Genomic DNA, 16,679 nt, shown 5'->3' on the forward strand with positions numbered 1-16,679 from the left:
ATTCCTGAGCTAACTTAATCTAAACATTCCTTCGTCTTTTGTTAAGGAGAACAAGCGAGCTCATATTATACAATACGGTGGTAATAAATTGTTACATCCTTGCTAATGTTATAAATATGTACCATTAAAATAGTTCTGTCCAGCTAATGTGTATTTAATAGATAAATTCTTGAATCGATTGAGATATGATTAAGAGATGAAACATCAATGTGTTTTCTAAATTTGACTAAAATGTAAATAATATAATATCACGGTAAACATTTTTAAAGACCACCGAATTGGGAATTTTGCACTTGAAGAAAAAATAATTAATGTTTTCGTATTTTCCCTTGGATTAGAAAATAATTCCTAACAGTAGGAAGAACAAGTTGAAGGAATGAAAATTATTATGCCTATCGATAATAATCAATAAGCGATATTCTGAACGCGAAATTTTGCAAATCCCTAAACAGGATTAATTTAAACTAGACTCAATACGACAAGTTAATGAATGAGTCCCGTATCTCTAGCAATCAAGGAATTTAATTACATTGTAAGCGACTTACCCGAATTAATAACTTCTAATACTTTAACAAGTTAACAATGATACAGACTCAAATATAACTTATTAACCTAGTCATTTAGGTTAATGTTACAAAGTTTTGCACCATCATCGCAGGATATGAACTCCTAATGACTGTATGAAAAAATATATTCATATAACATATATTTTATAATATTGAAGGCTTAGGTCAGTAAATATGAGCTGATTTTATCAGAAACTTCGATTCTTAAAATAATTTTGTACCTATTACAAACTTCGATATTAATAAAAGGTTCTTTAATCAATACATATAATAAATTGAAAATAAATTTCAATTGGTTTAGTTAAAGAAAGACATTTTCAAATATTCAATTAAAAAAATAAATATATCATACTCTACAATCTACGAGAATTCTTTAACAAAAATCCAATAAAAAATAATCACAGTTACCTTTCCAACATAATCAGAGATTACCTGCAAGAAGGTGACAAAGAGTCCGTATCCATTTAAATCGGATCTATACTAAACTTTTATTAAACATTTTAACAGGGTCAGGGGATTGTAAAGGCCATAAGCGTTACGGGGCTCGCCGGAGGCTGTAAGGGCCACCCTAATTTTGTGCAAAGTACCTCTTCAATGTTACTGAGCACCACTTTTATTCTGCTGATGCGTACCGATATAAAGTCCGTATTTAAAGATTAATAGATATCTCTTTATAACTTTATCTGGAGATAGATTGAAACGATTCTTGAACTAATGCTATTCGTAATTTGTTGAGTTGATGATATTCCTGCTAGTTGAGATGATTGATAATCCTTATCTTATATGTTAATTTTTTTCGCAAGAGTAGTTTAATATAAGAGCTACTTTAATTTTTTACTTCCTAAAGGAACTTTAATTTCCAAATTTAATTGCATCTAAAAACATTATCGTAGTTCAAGTTAGGCGAAGGCTACGATCGTTATGGATACATTTATTTATTGGTTTCTCTTCCTTACATATCAGATACAATTAACCAATTCATATTTATACGAACACAATATCACATCTCTCAATTCCGACAACAATAATTTCAACCATAGGTAGTAAATAATTCTCTATAAAACACGTATATTGTTCTAAATTCCTTTATCGAGAAGACGGTACGGTACGAAACCATTCTGGGGCTTCGCAACATTTATTGTATGCGTAACACAATGAGACAGCTTTCATCGAGCTATGTAATGAAACCTCTTGAAAGAGAACTTGGATTTGAGTTACAAATTGAGGCAAAGAATGTGTCAGTTTGATAAGTATTGCGACTGCCTCGTTAATTTAATAAGCAGGGCTGTTCTATTAGAATAACTCAAAATAATCAATGGGTAATTCAGGTATTTAATTAACCACGTAAAAAAGTTTTCTCTATTGAAACCAGGAAATAATTTAGGTATTATCAGACATCTATTTAAAGCCAGGCCAGGTTAAATCGTAAATGTTAAAAAGACAGGCGATAAAAACAATTCATTTAATATGCAATAAAAATCTCCAAATGATTGCGGAGCTGTAATAACAGAGCTATCTATTAGAAGTACCTTTTTCATTGAAAATTACCCTAATAAAATCGCTTTGAAATAATGAAATTTATACCCCACATTTAATACTAATGGAAATAATTTATACATTTATGTTTCCATATAACCCATATTAAAAGGGATAATGAAGGCTGGACCACAATAAATTGATGTTTAGAGCTGCGCTCCTAATTTCTTCGACGAACCTTTTACAGCTCGTGTAATTATATAATTTATCCAATGATTGCGAAATTACTGTCACTGATATATTCGGATTCCAATCTTTTTATTATAGTCCTTTAATATATCATCGTTTTAAATAAATGTTCCTATTAATCGATTTATTATAGGTTCAACGTGTTTTTCCCCTTTACACACTGTATAAGTGATTTCGATGGGTTCCGAGGCTGGGAAAATAAAAGGCACTCTATCTAATGCGAGTTTCCAACACACGGGATTTCATCTGCACGTGCTGGTTTAGGTTTATCTTAGAATTCATTTAGATGAAGGTTTAGAAATACAATTTAAAGAACATTGTGGTCGTTTACGAAACCATATTTTGATTGTTTTTTTCTTTGTACATTTTTGTGAAATATTTGTACACATTTTTCTTTTAGGGAAATTATTCGTATATTCTTGTATTGCGTGTCTTGTAAAAGGACGCGAAATCACGTCATAGATAATGTAAAAGTAGAGGTAAATGAGCGATTGTTATCTAATTGCTTTTTCATAATTTTTCATATACGCGATCAGTGATCAGTGTTTTTTCACAATATGTATTGTGACATGAACTAGTCTAACACAATGGAAGCGAAGCTTTGTCCCAATAGGCGTAGAATTAACTCTAAATCTATTTCCAGAGATAGACATCCACAAGTCAGACGAATGCCGTTCCGAGTGGGTAGAAGTGTTGGACGGGTACATGCCCAACGCACCAGTGCTTGGCAGGATTTGCGGTTCAGGCAAGGGGCCCATGATGAGGTCCACGGGATCCAGACTGACCGTTGTATATCATCCCGGCTTGAGACCCAAACCGCATCGCGGATTTAGGGCTTATTATGAAGGTGGGTTGGATAGTATGAATTGATAGAATTTGTAGTTTAGATTTATTGTTTTAAATGTATTCCATGCAAATCCTAATGATTTACGTTATTTTATTTTAGCAAATTTAGATATTATGTTTATCTTATGATGACTTGAACTAAAATAAAGCTAGTTTACATTTACAGCATTTCATGCAAATGTTTAAAAAAATATTGTAATAAAATCTATTTTTCTTACGTCATACACAATTTTTCACACTTTCAAATCGAATTATTTTCCAAGAAATCTCACCTTTCGGATGAACTTAATGCGCATTTTCCTCAAGCTTATAAATTATTTACATCTCTCAGCATAATAAAAAATATACGTCCTACTTTCTGTTATTATTTCATGGAAAAGACATTAATTTTTATTTATTCTTATAAAGAAGTAAAAGAAATAAATTATAGAATTTGATTCATGAACAAATGCTTGAGAGTATCTAAAAGGAATAAAAATATCTATTTAAATCTTACTCGCATATCCTAACAGAATGTGTTTAAAATTTAATTTATTTTGTACAGCGGTGTGCGGCGGAAATATAGAAGTAGATAGCAGCGGTCATTTGGAGTCACCCAACTATCCCGACGATTATCAACCCAATAAGCTATGCGTATGGAAATTAACTGTGCCACAGGTAAATAATTATCTTCCATTATTTAATTAATTTCGACTCACCTAATATAAGGAACAATTCTTTTATTGAAGTAGGAGTAGACCAGCTTATTTTTAAAGTCCGACCCGACAACTCTATTGAAATAAGTAGGTCCATTTATTTGTATAGATACTTCTATTGAATTTTACCGATACTAAATTTATTTTAATCATTAAATAAGCAATTAAATAAAAGGGAAGGTTCTATAATTCAATCCAACTACAATACATTACAAAATTGATAAATTAATACCGATATATTTTTATCTATTTAGACTACAATTTTTAATACTTAATATTTGTTTCTTCTAATTAGGATTACCAAGTAGCATTGCGGTTCCATTCATTCGAGGTGGAAAACCACGACCTGTGTAACTATGATAAAGTTAAAGTGAGAGATGGAGACTCGATGGACAGCCCGCTCATCGGCATGTTCTGTGGACACAAGATTCCACCAGATATCAGGTATTTTATTAATCCACCACCACCAGACATCAATATTTATAGTCTTTGTAGGAATGTTCGATTATGATTATTAAAACGTTTTGAATTTGCCTATGCTTGATCTTAAATTCGTTCGTTAACTGTGTCTGTATTGCAATGTAAAGACTCTTATCTAGTAACATACATAAATTATTAATAATTGATTATTTGTAGTAAACAAAAATACTTATTAACTTCCGTATTAAGTTAAGTACTAATTTTTTTCATGATGATATTTTGATGTAATAAATAAATAAAAAAACTGTGGAATATTAACTGTTCAATATCGATTATTTTAGATCAACATCAAACAAGCTGCTCGTAATATTCGAATCAGATAGTTCAGTGCAGAAAGCGGGTTTCTCTGCCACTTTCATGAAGGAGTTCGACGAGTGTGCGTCCATCGACCATGGGTGTAGCCATTCTTGCGTCAACACGCTAGGCGGCTACGAGTGCGCGTGTGATATCGGCTACGAACTGCACTCTGATGGGAAGAAGTGTGAAAGTAAGTAATTCTTTAGTTACGACGTACATGATGTTTATCACGCGTCAACTGCTGGGCGGCTACGAGGGGCGTTCAACACTATGATGGGAAGAAATGTGAAAGTAAGATATTGTTTAGCTACGTACATGATGTTGTCACAGTTTTTTCTTTGTTGTGATCCTGTATCAAAAGTCTGGGCGGCTACGAGTGCGCTTGTGATGTCGGCTACGAACTGCACTCCGATGGGAAGAAATATGAAAGTAAGATATGGTTAAGATATGGTTGTTTTTACAGGTTGATCGTCACTGGTTACAGTTTGTAGTGAATTCTGGGTCAACATACTAGGCGGCTACGAGTACGACTGAAAGTACATTTCTTTGTTACGGAACGCGTCAACAGTCTAGGTGGTTACGAGTATCCTTGCGAAATCGGCTACGAAATGCACTCTGATGGAAAATAAGATATTAGTTACGTAGGTGATGTTTATGTAGATTTTAATGTGGGGAAAGGGCCCTGGGTTATGAATTTCCTATGAAAGTAGTACCGAATATTCTGTCAAACCGTGTAGGATAGTATAGCTATTATAGTGTAGCTAGTTTCCGCTACACAAAACATACAAAGGAAGAAATAAAAGAGACAGATTAATTAAAATGTATAATATCACTAGAACTCGAGGTATCTACTCAGGGAATGAAGTGTAATGCTCGCAATATTGTTATAGCGATCAAGCGAGATTTATGTTTTTCGTCGAACGTCCGATTATGATAAGCGCTGCAAATTGAAACTGAATATTTTTAGAACATTTTTGCAAAAATTTTATTTTCTGTATCTTACTAGTTATCTAGTAGTTATTAATTATCAATAGTAATTTTCAAACAACACAAGGACCATTATTAAAAAATATCAAAAAATTTAAATTAAACTATGGTAATGACGGTAGAGTTTAGTATTGTATCACGTACAAAATTAGTGATATTTACGACGATTATCTTTATAAGTATGAATATAGCTTTATAATATGTACCACGATATCAAATTATTATCATTTTGGTATAACGATTTATTCATTAGTATGTCCTAAATTCCTATGCAATTTTATTTCAGACGCATGCGGAGGTGTGCTCTACGCGCCAAATGGTACAATCACCTCTCCATCTTTCCCGGACCTGTACCCGCCTTCTAAGAACTGTCTTTGGGAGATAGTTGCACCACCACAACACCGTATTACCCTTAACTTTACACACTTCGATTTAGAAGGCAGCAATAATATGTATCATCAGGTAAATATCTACTTCTTTATAATTGAATCCTTATCTAAAAGTTTCATTATTAGGATAAAATTCACCAAACAAGCCGAATAAAGATTGAATATAAACGCATTAACGTAGTTTTTTGTAATTAGATGAATAATTAGGGAAAATATTATCTTCCTTCTGCTTGTAATGAATAGCTTGAGTTGCATATCATTTAGAAATCCTATCCATACTCAATGGTTCAACTTAAGTAAAAATTTAACTTACTAAGAATATAAAGAGAAACTGATCAAAAAACTGTCTTATCTAACTAGACTTAGACTTTTTATCAGGATGAATCCTTTAGATCATCACTGTAGAATAAATGAAGCTATTATAAGTCTACTGAAGTATGCAGTTAGTCTGAGATCATAGCAATATAGATGTCGGAACATTTGCGAGGTGATTTAAGTACGCGTACTACGAATAATATCGAAACAAGGCCAGATCTAAATTAGTAGGAAGACAGCAATTTTGATGACATGTGGGCCGCTAGGTAATTCCTAATATTGATGCAATTTAAACTGTCAATAGAATTCGGTATAAAAGTAGATATATAAGATTTAATTTCATTGTAGTGGAAACAACTGTCAGGTAAACAGGTGATACAGACAGACAGATCAATTGTTACAGTAATTTAATTAATCAATTATTGTTTTATTTTTTTGTATGACTATTTTTAAGCAGTACCTACCTATTATAAAGTTAAAAGTACATTATTATTAATTATTATAAGGCACCATAGAAGAGACTCATATTTACGGGAAACACCTAACACCTGTAGCAATAAGGCATTGCATGGACTAAAAATCTGCTCTTCAGGTATATATGCTACTTATATTTACTTCATTTAACAGGAATGTGAATACGACAGTGTGACAGTTCACTCGAGGCTCGGCGCTGATGTGTTGCGGCGACACGGAGCTTTCTGTGGAACTGCTTTACCTCCACCTGTAACTTCAGATGGATCTGTGTTACGTGTACAGGTAAGTTATCCTGTCCATTAACAGTAATGGTATAAATACGGCATAAATACGTACAGACGTGTACCTTGGTAGTTAATGATTCGAGCTTTAGGTTGTCAACATGGTATTCCCTGGCTCTTGCATGAAGTTGTTCTTTTCTTTTTTTTTTTATTCAAACAACTTTTATCAAAGACTTTAAGATACATTTAAATGATAAGAATTCAAAGTAAAAATTTGTTAACGTAGTTGTAACATACGAAATAAGACACGTTAAATAATAATAATATACAAATTCGTCCAGTTCACATCAGACACATCAGTCCACCACTCGGGCTTCGCAGCAGCATACTACATAGACGTAGACGAGTGTTCAGTGAACAACGGTGGTTGCCAGCACGAGTGCCACAACACCCTCGGTGGGTATGAGTGCGCGTGTCACAGCGGCTTCACGTTGCATCCCAACAAACATGACTGTAAGGAGGGTGGATGCAAGCATGATATTACGCATCCGCATGGAACTATTTTTAGGTAAGAAACTCTTATCACATATTATTTTGACAAGGTACGAATTATCTTTTATATGGATTATTGTTATGTGGTGCCTTATTCTGTGCATAAAATAATGTCATTTGTCTTAGCCAGTGTTGTATAATGTAGCATCTTCAACATCTTCAAATTTACACTGATTAGTTGTAAGCAAAACGGAAATACATATATTGTTTCAGTCCGAATTATCCCGACTCGTATCCATCGCGAAAAGATTGCGTGTGGCAGTTCTCCACCACGCCCGGACATAGAATTAAGCTTATCTTCAATGTCTTTGAACTTGAGCCGCATCAGGTAAAAACCTATTCTGTATGTTAACGAAATAATTCTTAAGAACCTTTAAAGTAATAACTGATCTGCCAAACGTTCTTCTGTCAATTACCTATAACTTTACACTTAGGCACAGAATACATAATAGTAGCTAAACGCTAACTTAGGAGAATAAAAATATTTTAACCTATAAAATTTCATAAATCTATCACGCTGATTCCATGGAGCAGAGCAACACATAAAAATGGAGCGAGATCGATCCAAATGTTTACAGTTCTTAAAATTATTTACCTATTATAAATTGTAAGTCACATATTTAACAAAAGTCAATTCTTCTAGGAATGTACATACGATCATGTTACAATATACGATGGTGCGTCAGCTGATGAGAAGACACTGGGCAGGTTCTGTGGAAGCAAGTTACCGCATCCCGTAGTAGCTTCGCAGAATCAAATGTATGTCGTGTTCAAGTCTGATGCATCCGTACAAAGGAAGGGCTTCCTTGCTACTTATTCTACTGGTAAGATAAGTTTCGCTCATAATCGTGTTAATCAACGTGTAGTATATGTGTAACGTGTAGTATACGTGTAGTATATGTGTAGTATTGTTGTTAATCAAAATAATATGATAAGGGGTCAATTGGTCTCATTATGTTTGAAACTGTATATGACACTTAGATATTAATTTATCAACATTTTGAATAGGTAAAGAAATTGTCTACTTTCGTGTCATATTTATAGTGTACTAAGCTTTCCACCCGCGGCATCGCCCGCGCAGTCAAAGGAAAACCCGCATAGTTCCCGTTCCCGTGGGATTTCCGGGTAAAACCTATCCTATGTCCTTTCTCGGGTATCAAAATATCTCTATACCAAATTTCATTAAAATTGGTTCAGTAGTTAAGGCGTCATTGAGTAACAGATAGACAGACAGAGTTACTTTCGCATTTATAATATTAAGTATGGATTCAAAGTACATCTTTAATTTTAACTTGAACAGCTTGCGGCGGCTACCTGACAGCAACGGAATCTGTAAAGCATCTCTACTCACACGCCCGATACGGGCACGATTCGTACGAGTCGAGAGCCAACTGTGATTGGAGTATTGTTGCTCCCGTCGGCCATTTCGTGAGACTCACCTTCCTTACCTTTGAGCTGGAACCGGAGACGAATTGTGGATATGATTTCGTACAAGTCTTTGGTGGATTGGAAGGAAGTGGGGGATGCTATGGAACGTATTGCGGTACAAAGGTATAGTAATATTTTAAACTCTTACTACCACTTTTAATATTTTGTGGGTAATAAGTATTAGTAAGTAATTTAAAATATTTGTCTATTAAATATTATGAATACGTAGGATAACAAATGTAGGAAATAGAATACTATTCAGATAAGATGCACTTTTAAGTACTTACCTATGTTTTAAGAATTAGTCTTAATAGATGTTATCTTGTAGATGCCACCAGAAATCGTGTCAACAAGTGAAGCGCTTCTAGTCAAATTCCGTACCGACGACACCATTGTGTTCAAAGGATTCTCTGCGTCATACCAAGCGGTTAAACCAGACGTCTGGAGCAAGGAGGACAGTTCTGAGGGTGGCGAGGATGAGGATGAAGAAGAGGATGAAGAGATGCCCCCATTAGTGGTTGGGAGGAGAGGATTACGGGCTCCCACCTCCAGATTCGTAAGACGACCCACGTGACGGTGGCCTATAAGGCATCCCAAGCACAGGCGCCCGCATCGCAACACCAAAACTCGCAAGTCTGTGTTTAACGGTCCATTTTAATGCGCCTTTTTGATCGATTTACTCTTCGAGTGCCTACTGGGCATTTAACCACACCCCGGACACTCCATACAAAATTATAGTTTTGACAGTCACACTGTAGAGACTGCAAATGTGTGTGTAAACTCTTTATGGTTGGCACATTTGTGACTAGCGTAAAAAAAAAATCGCGTTTTTCTGATGAAATACATCCGTAAACAGCACAATATCTAACCATTTTCTACGAAAAACGATAATCACAAATCCAAAATAATAAAATTGCTTTAAGTCAATTTGATTAATGTTGTCAATCTTCGTTGCATTTCGTCTAAAGACGTCGTTGGTATCGTCCTTGCGGGGAAATGGGTACCATAACATGTCTGATCGTGCGGGGTGAGGTAAGTGTTTAATTTTGGCGTGAGGCGGAGAGTGTCCGTTCTGTAGCGTTTAGCTACTATTATGACGTATTCTGTGATTTAACATCAAATTAATATGTATGCGTAAGCTGTCATTCGCAACTTTTGTTATACATGGAAGTTATGAGTACTGCTGACATTTTTGTTTATTGTATTTTTAAGAACGTGTGTTTGAGACTCGCAGATAATAATTAAACCACAGTTTAAGTTATTTAAATGAACGCTGCCAAATCTCTTTACCTACTGACTATTACCACCACTCCTCTTTAGGTATTTATTTTTAATTATAGAAAGGCTTCGTTGCTGCCAAAACAATAAGCAGATAATATCTACCTTCACAATAAAACGGAAAATACATATTTTAACATCTTATAAAAAGCTGCAAAAGAATTGAACTGTAAAATCAAAGGCACTATGTATCATTACCATCATACAATTTGAATTAAATTTAAAGGCGGTAAAATTTAATTTCAATAAGTATGTTAGAAAGGATCGTGCCTGTAGCAACTTAAAAGCGGAAGATGCTTTTTAACTTCTTAAAAAAAATACTTTGAATGAATTAAATAATTCAAATAATAAATCGCATTTTACGCAAGTACAATTTACTTAACTATTTATTAGGCAGGACACTTTATTGTACTATTATTATTTTTTTGACTGAATTTAATTGTATATAAGTTAGTTTTAGATATACATTAGGTACTTAGTTTTAGTAAAACCCATCAGTTACCAAAATACTCATCTTAGAAGTTCAATAATTAGGAAAGACAATATTTTGAGTAGTTCTAATGTTTCTATAGATTTTTTATAAGTTATTGTTCAAACCAAAGAATATTACATAAGAATATTTTACATTATATTATAATTTAGGCATTTTTTTATTTGTACTTAGTCATTTCAAGAATCTCAGATGGATCAAAACATTTTTAAATAATTTATTTGTCTAAGTTTTTTTAACCGACTTCAAAAAAAGGAGGAGGTTATCAATTCGGCTGGTATGTTTTTTTTTTTATGTATGTACACCGATTACTCCGAGGTTTCTGAACCGATTTACGTGATTCTTTTTTGTTCGATGCGGGATGGTGTCGAATTGATCCCATAAAAAATTTATTCGGATAGGTCCAGTAGTTTTTATTTTATGGGCATTTTTGCAAGTGCAAGATTGAAGTCGGTTGTTTTTAACGCAGTTATCTTTAAATTTTTACAATAATTATTAAAAGTAGGTACGTACAATTCTTTTTAAATATAAGAATCTTGATATTAAAAAAATTGTTCCTAGATGCTGTAATATTAAAGCAAAATCTAGAAACGATAATGAGACAATACATATTATTATTAGTAATTACATTAATTATTAACTATTTAAGTATGGAGTTTAGATTGTAATTTGTAGTTTATTAATAATCTAAATTGAACATGGTCAAGATAATTTCGTAATAATGATCATAGTGATATTTAACTTTAAACTAATTTAATTTTTTAACATTATTTAAAAAAAAACAATCAACCGCCAACGTCATTAGGTACTACATCCTGATAATCTTGGCCATATAGTTAAGGATTAAAATAATATAATATAAGGATAATATATTATTATTATGTAGGTACGAACATTGAGAGATACCTACATAGTACTATTATCTCAATGTGTACGAACACAATTTATACAATTTCATGTAGACGGTTACTATATTTTTACGAGAAAACGTAGCAAGTAGTGTTTGAATGTTGTATGCAAGATTAATTTTTTAACATAAAATTGTCATGCCTAACGTTATTGTTCAGTGCCAAAAGTTACCTACTTATTAAGGGACAGTAGGTATTTTACGAAAAAAATACAATATGTGTATGTATAATATTGTATATGTATAATGTTATATAGTTTGTATTAAACAATGCAAAAGGAGAGCGTTTTTCATTTTAACTACCTACCTTTCATTTTTTGGTTTTAACCATTAACCGTGTTGTAAAAACTGTGCATATTATAGCTACCTACAATTCAAATTTCACACACAACAAATCAACCATGCGTGATAGATAACTTAATATAGTACGTGCTCGTAGAAAACCAATAATAGCTCAATGAGAAAACCTTAAAATGAGCTAGTTACCTATCCTTTGTCCTCTCCTTTCTTCGGTCTCAAACTATCTTTGTACCAAATTTCATTCAAATCGGTTCAGTTGTATAGGCCCGGAAGAGGCTGCAGACAGTGTTATTTTCATTTTTCATAATATAATATCTATTTTAAACAGTAAAATATTTTATGGGATTACGATTTACGATTAGTCATTGCGATTTAGTTAGGATTTTTCTCCATATTATAAAATATTTTTAAAACAAACATACCTAATTAAATGCATTGGATAATTATTTTAAAATTAATTTTAATGAGAATTTATTTATTTTTAACGATTGCGATTAATATGAAGCGTGATTATAGAATCAAGACAAATAGTGAAGTTGTGTTTTCTAAAACCCTTCTGATAAAAAAAAACCTATTTTAACCGACTTCAAAAAAAAGGAGGAGGTTATCAATTCGGCCGGTATGTTTTTTTTTATGTATGTACACCGATTACTCCGAGGTTTCTGAACCGATTTACGTGATTCTTTTTTTTTGGGATGGTGTCGAATTGGTCCCATAAAAATTTTATTCGGATAGACCAAGTAGTTTTTATTTTATGAGCATTTTTGTCAAAGTGCAAGTTTGAAGTCGGTTGTTTATAACCACTTTATAACGCAGTTAGCCTGCACTTGTCCAAATTTCATTTGTTTCGATTAAATAATACTGGCAATATTATTTTGGGCGCCAAGAGCACCGCGTGTGCGAGACTTTTTTTGTGGCGAACTTTATTCAGTTAATGTTACTATTAATAAAAATGGCAAATTTTCAACAATTAAATTACAATACTTAATGAAAATATAATATCTCCAATTTTGTATAATACTATTAATACATAATTAAAACTACCATTTGCTGATTTTTAGATTCATCCTAGATTTATCCACTAACTTCTCATTTGAATGAAACCACATGAAACTTCTTAGTTTATGATGACACTTGACAGTTGTTGTCAACCTCAGCCAAAAAAGTCAAACGTCTACCTACGTAACGTTATGTTATTTATTTATTAAAATACTACTTTGCTAATAACTATTTAACAAACCTAAACACTTCAATTAGTTTAATTAAACGTCGTTGTGCTAGTTGTCTTTCAGAAATGGCATCGTTAGCTATTAAAGTAAAAAGTAAAAACGGCCAGCAGATATTAAAAGACTTGACCTCTGATAGTACCGTGGGTGAACTAAAAATGTTTCTATCTAGTCTTACAGATGTAAGCTGTGAGAATATAAGCGTTTTACTAGGCTATCCGCCTAAACCTCTGGACATTAGTAACAATGACAAAAAATTGTGTGAAATAGGATTGAAAACCGGTGAAACATTAATTATAGAAGAGAAATCTGTATCTGTTGGAGAGAGTGTGCCTCAAGCTAGTAAAGATAAACCAATTGAGAACGGAATTGTGTCCCATGAAGACCAGACTCCTTGTAGGCCTGGCATTTTAATGAAGAAAGTTGTTCCTTCAGATAATTCTTGCCTTTTTACTAGTATAGGTAATTTATAAACTTTTATTTAATATCAATTATTAATTGTCTGATACTAAATGTAAGCTTGTGTCATTCAGTTTTATTATATACAATAAAAAATAAATTTGCTCTAACATGCTATTAACTCTACACATTTTATTTCAATGTGAATTCAATTATCAATATGTTTACACAGGGTTTGTGTTAAACGGCAATGTAGATACGACAGTTCACACTCTCATGCGACAAATCATAGCGATGGAAGTGGCTAGTGACCATGAGACATACAATGAGGCAATGCTAGGAAAGCCCAACGCTGAGTACTGTGCATGGATTCAGCAGCCAAGTTCTTGGGGAGGAGCTATTGAGGTGAAGTTTGTTTTATAGGCATGGCCTACTAGATTTATTGCATGAAAAATTGGAGGCCCCTGTTTTTTTTCCATAGTAAATATTAAAACTAATCAATTGCCTCCAGCTTTTATTGACCAGCTGTACCCAGTGAAAGCTAAATATCTGCAGACGGACAGACAGACATACTTTCACTTGTATAATAATAGTATCTAATTGTGTTCTCTGTTTGTTCATAATTAAAGAACAAAAATGATACATGATAATATGCTTCCATGATGGTTTTACCAAGATTTAAGACTTCAAATATTTGATTTAAATAATTAATTGATGGCTCAAATGTTCTGTTATTCCAGGTAGCAATTTTATCTAGATTTTATGGCTTGGAAATGGCTGTTGTAGACACATTAAATGCAATCATCAATAGATTTGGAGAAGACAAGAATTATGGACAGAGAGTATTTTTATTGTTTGATGGGGTGCACTATGATCCTTTATATTTGGAGCAATCTGATGTGAGTATTCATAACTATTATTAGTTAGGAAAGTGCATTATAATTTAATAACTCAGGCCCCGGAATCACAGACATAATAGAAAATCTATTGTGTCGTGGTCGGATCGGGCCGCTCGGGGCTCAATGGGTTAAGGGAACATTAATATAGACTAAAAAAACTTATTACTAAAACTTTTAAAACTATTTTTACAATAGAAAGTATCTAATGCTGTCAGAGTATTCTTATAAGGCATGAAAAAGAAATTTTACAATTCATAATATTTAAACAAAACTTATTTACAGGGTGGAATCCAAACTGTGTTCCCCGCTGAAGATATGGATATTTACAAAGAAGCGGAACAGCTTGCCAAAGAAGCAAAATCGTCTAGACAATTCACGGACTTGAATAAATTCACTTTAAAATGTCAAATCTGTGACAAGCTCCTCACGGGTCAGGTTGAGGCGCAGAAGCACGCTAAAGAAACAATGCACACAAGCTTTGGAGAAGTCTAGCATTTGCTAAAAGAACCAAAACGGAGTTTGTTATCATCACTCAACAAGATGCTACAGAAATTTCTTCAAGCTCATAACTAGATTGTTACTATAAAAATATTTGAGCAATTGTGAATTAGTTATTATCAAAGAGATTTAATAATATATACTATAGAGTGGCCATTAGGGAATTTTTATACAGATTTGGTCTTATGAGTGACACCATCTAGTTTTAATTAGAAAAACGAAAATATCATTTATTTTTGTGTGTCTGTGCTTTTCGGCACGTTTTTGTGAAGAATGTTACAATCTTATTAGAATAACTAGGATTTTCAAAACTGTTGTTTATGCTTGAGATAATGTATTTCAATGTCCAGTCTATTGTTATATACCATTTAAATACCTTTGGAGTTTGGTCATGTAACATAATATATTTCATTACATTAAAGATTATAAATATAAGAAATATTGCAATAAATAATTATATATTTCATGTTAATAATTGTTTTAGCTACTTAATAATATATATTATATACCATGATTATTTTTTGAGACTGAAATAGATTTACATAAACAAATGTCTTATAGTTTATGTAATAAGTTTTTGCTATGTTCTGGAGCTAGTATTAAATATAGAAAAAGTAAGAGATTGAAAATTTGTAAATTCACTAAGTGCTGATATAGTAAGTACCGAAATAACTGTTACAATTTGATAATTTTTTACGTAATATTTATAGAAAGTATATTGATAATATTGGGACAATTATTGGATTTGAAAAGAGATTGCATAGAGCAAGGGCTAGAAATGTAGCAATTTGTAATATTTAACATCATTGTTCATCGCCAACACCAGATTATTTACTAATGACAATAAACATAAGTTTTGGTTCTTGTAGATATTATGTTCATAGCATGTGTGCATATTTTAACTTCATTTTTGCACTTATTAATTCGTGTTCCTTCGATTTTTATCAATGCATTTTTTTTTAAATATGTAATTATTATTATCTTAGATCATACCATTTTACCAATACAATGTCATTGATATGTTTGAATTATTACATGAATTATTTAGTTCTAGCTGGGAAAGTTGACTTGGAAATGCAAATAAACACCATCATTTTATTATTTTCTTTTATTTCAAACCCTTTCTAATGTTTATTCATTTTAATAGATTTTAACACTTTTTTCTACTAGATTTCTTTTAGAAACGCTTTTAGAATCGATGGTTAGTAACACAGTTATAACGAAGTTAACTGATCACATATAAATTAGAATCATTTTTTTCCATTGCATTTGTAACTATACATAGTTTAGACGCCCTACAGCTACTCAAAATCCGATCTGATCAGTAAATAAAAAAACAAAAGAAATTGATTGCCAAAAACGTTACACTTCTTAAAATTAAATAAGGCAAATGGACAGCCTCAGCAAAATGCTGCACAGAAACAGCGCTGATAAAGGTGTATCATTGTGACACCTGCAAGGAAAGAATGTTTACTGCGCATTAACTAATAATATTCATAAAGCCAGTATTTCTGACTGTGTTATTCTGGTACATATTGTACAACACAGAACACTGCCAAATCTTCTAAATCCCTTCAGTAGTTTTAGAATAACTGCGCAACAAAAATCTATCATAATCATACCTTGCATATTTTATAATATTGCAAGGCCGGTTAAGCTTCAGAAGCCCTCGCTGAGCAGAAATCCTACACAAAAAATGTCACATTC

At 32.6% G+C, this 16,679-nt stretch overlaps 2 protein-coding genes across 2 annotated transcripts in view; both read left to right on the top strand.

Annotated features, from left to right (window-relative positions):
- Window positions 1–9,674, top strand: part of LOC123693085 (tolloid-like protein 1) — a 47,118-nt gene extending 37,444 nt beyond the window's left edge. Inside the window, exons 10-20 of the mRNA XM_045638039.1 lie at window positions 2,935–3,138; window positions 3,682–3,794; window positions 4,128–4,276; window positions 4,594–4,799; window positions 5,883–6,058; window positions 6,928–7,056; window positions 7,337–7,563; window positions 7,761–7,875; window positions 8,191–8,371; window positions 8,848–9,098; window positions 9,304–9,674. Coding sequence (XP_045493995.1) covers window positions 2,935–3,138; window positions 3,682–3,794; window positions 4,128–4,276; window positions 4,594–4,799; window positions 5,883–6,058; window positions 6,928–7,056; window positions 7,337–7,563; window positions 7,761–7,875; window positions 8,191–8,371; window positions 8,848–9,098; window positions 9,304–9,549 — 1,997 coding nt within the window. The 3' untranslated portion in view covers window positions 9,550–9,674. The remainder of the gene's footprint in view (window positions 1–2,934; window positions 3,139–3,681; window positions 3,795–4,127; window positions 4,277–4,593; window positions 4,800–5,882; window positions 6,059–6,927; window positions 7,057–7,336; window positions 7,564–7,760; window positions 7,876–8,190; window positions 8,372–8,847; window positions 9,099–9,303) is intronic.
- A 3,430-nt stretch (window positions 9,675–13,104) lies between these two features.
- On the top strand, window positions 13,105–16,070 carry LOC123693310 (ubiquitin thioesterase OTU1). Its single transcript, XM_045638349.1, has 4 exons — window positions 13,105–13,638; window positions 13,808–13,980; window positions 14,316–14,474; window positions 14,757–16,070. The coding sequence occupies exons 1-4, from the start codon at window positions 13,245–13,247 to the stop codon at window positions 14,964–14,966; spliced, it is 936 nt and encodes a 311-aa protein (XP_045494305.1). The 5' UTR covers window positions 13,105–13,244; the 3' UTR covers window positions 14,967–16,070.
- Window positions 16,071–16,679: the final 609 nt, after the last annotated feature.

The sequence above is a fragment of the Colias croceus genome, chromosome 7, assembly GCF_905220415.1.
Source record: "Colias croceus chromosome 7, ilColCroc2.1".
In the NCBI taxonomy this organism is placed as follows: Eukaryota; Metazoa; Arthropoda; class Insecta; order Lepidoptera; family Pieridae; genus Colias; species Colias croceus.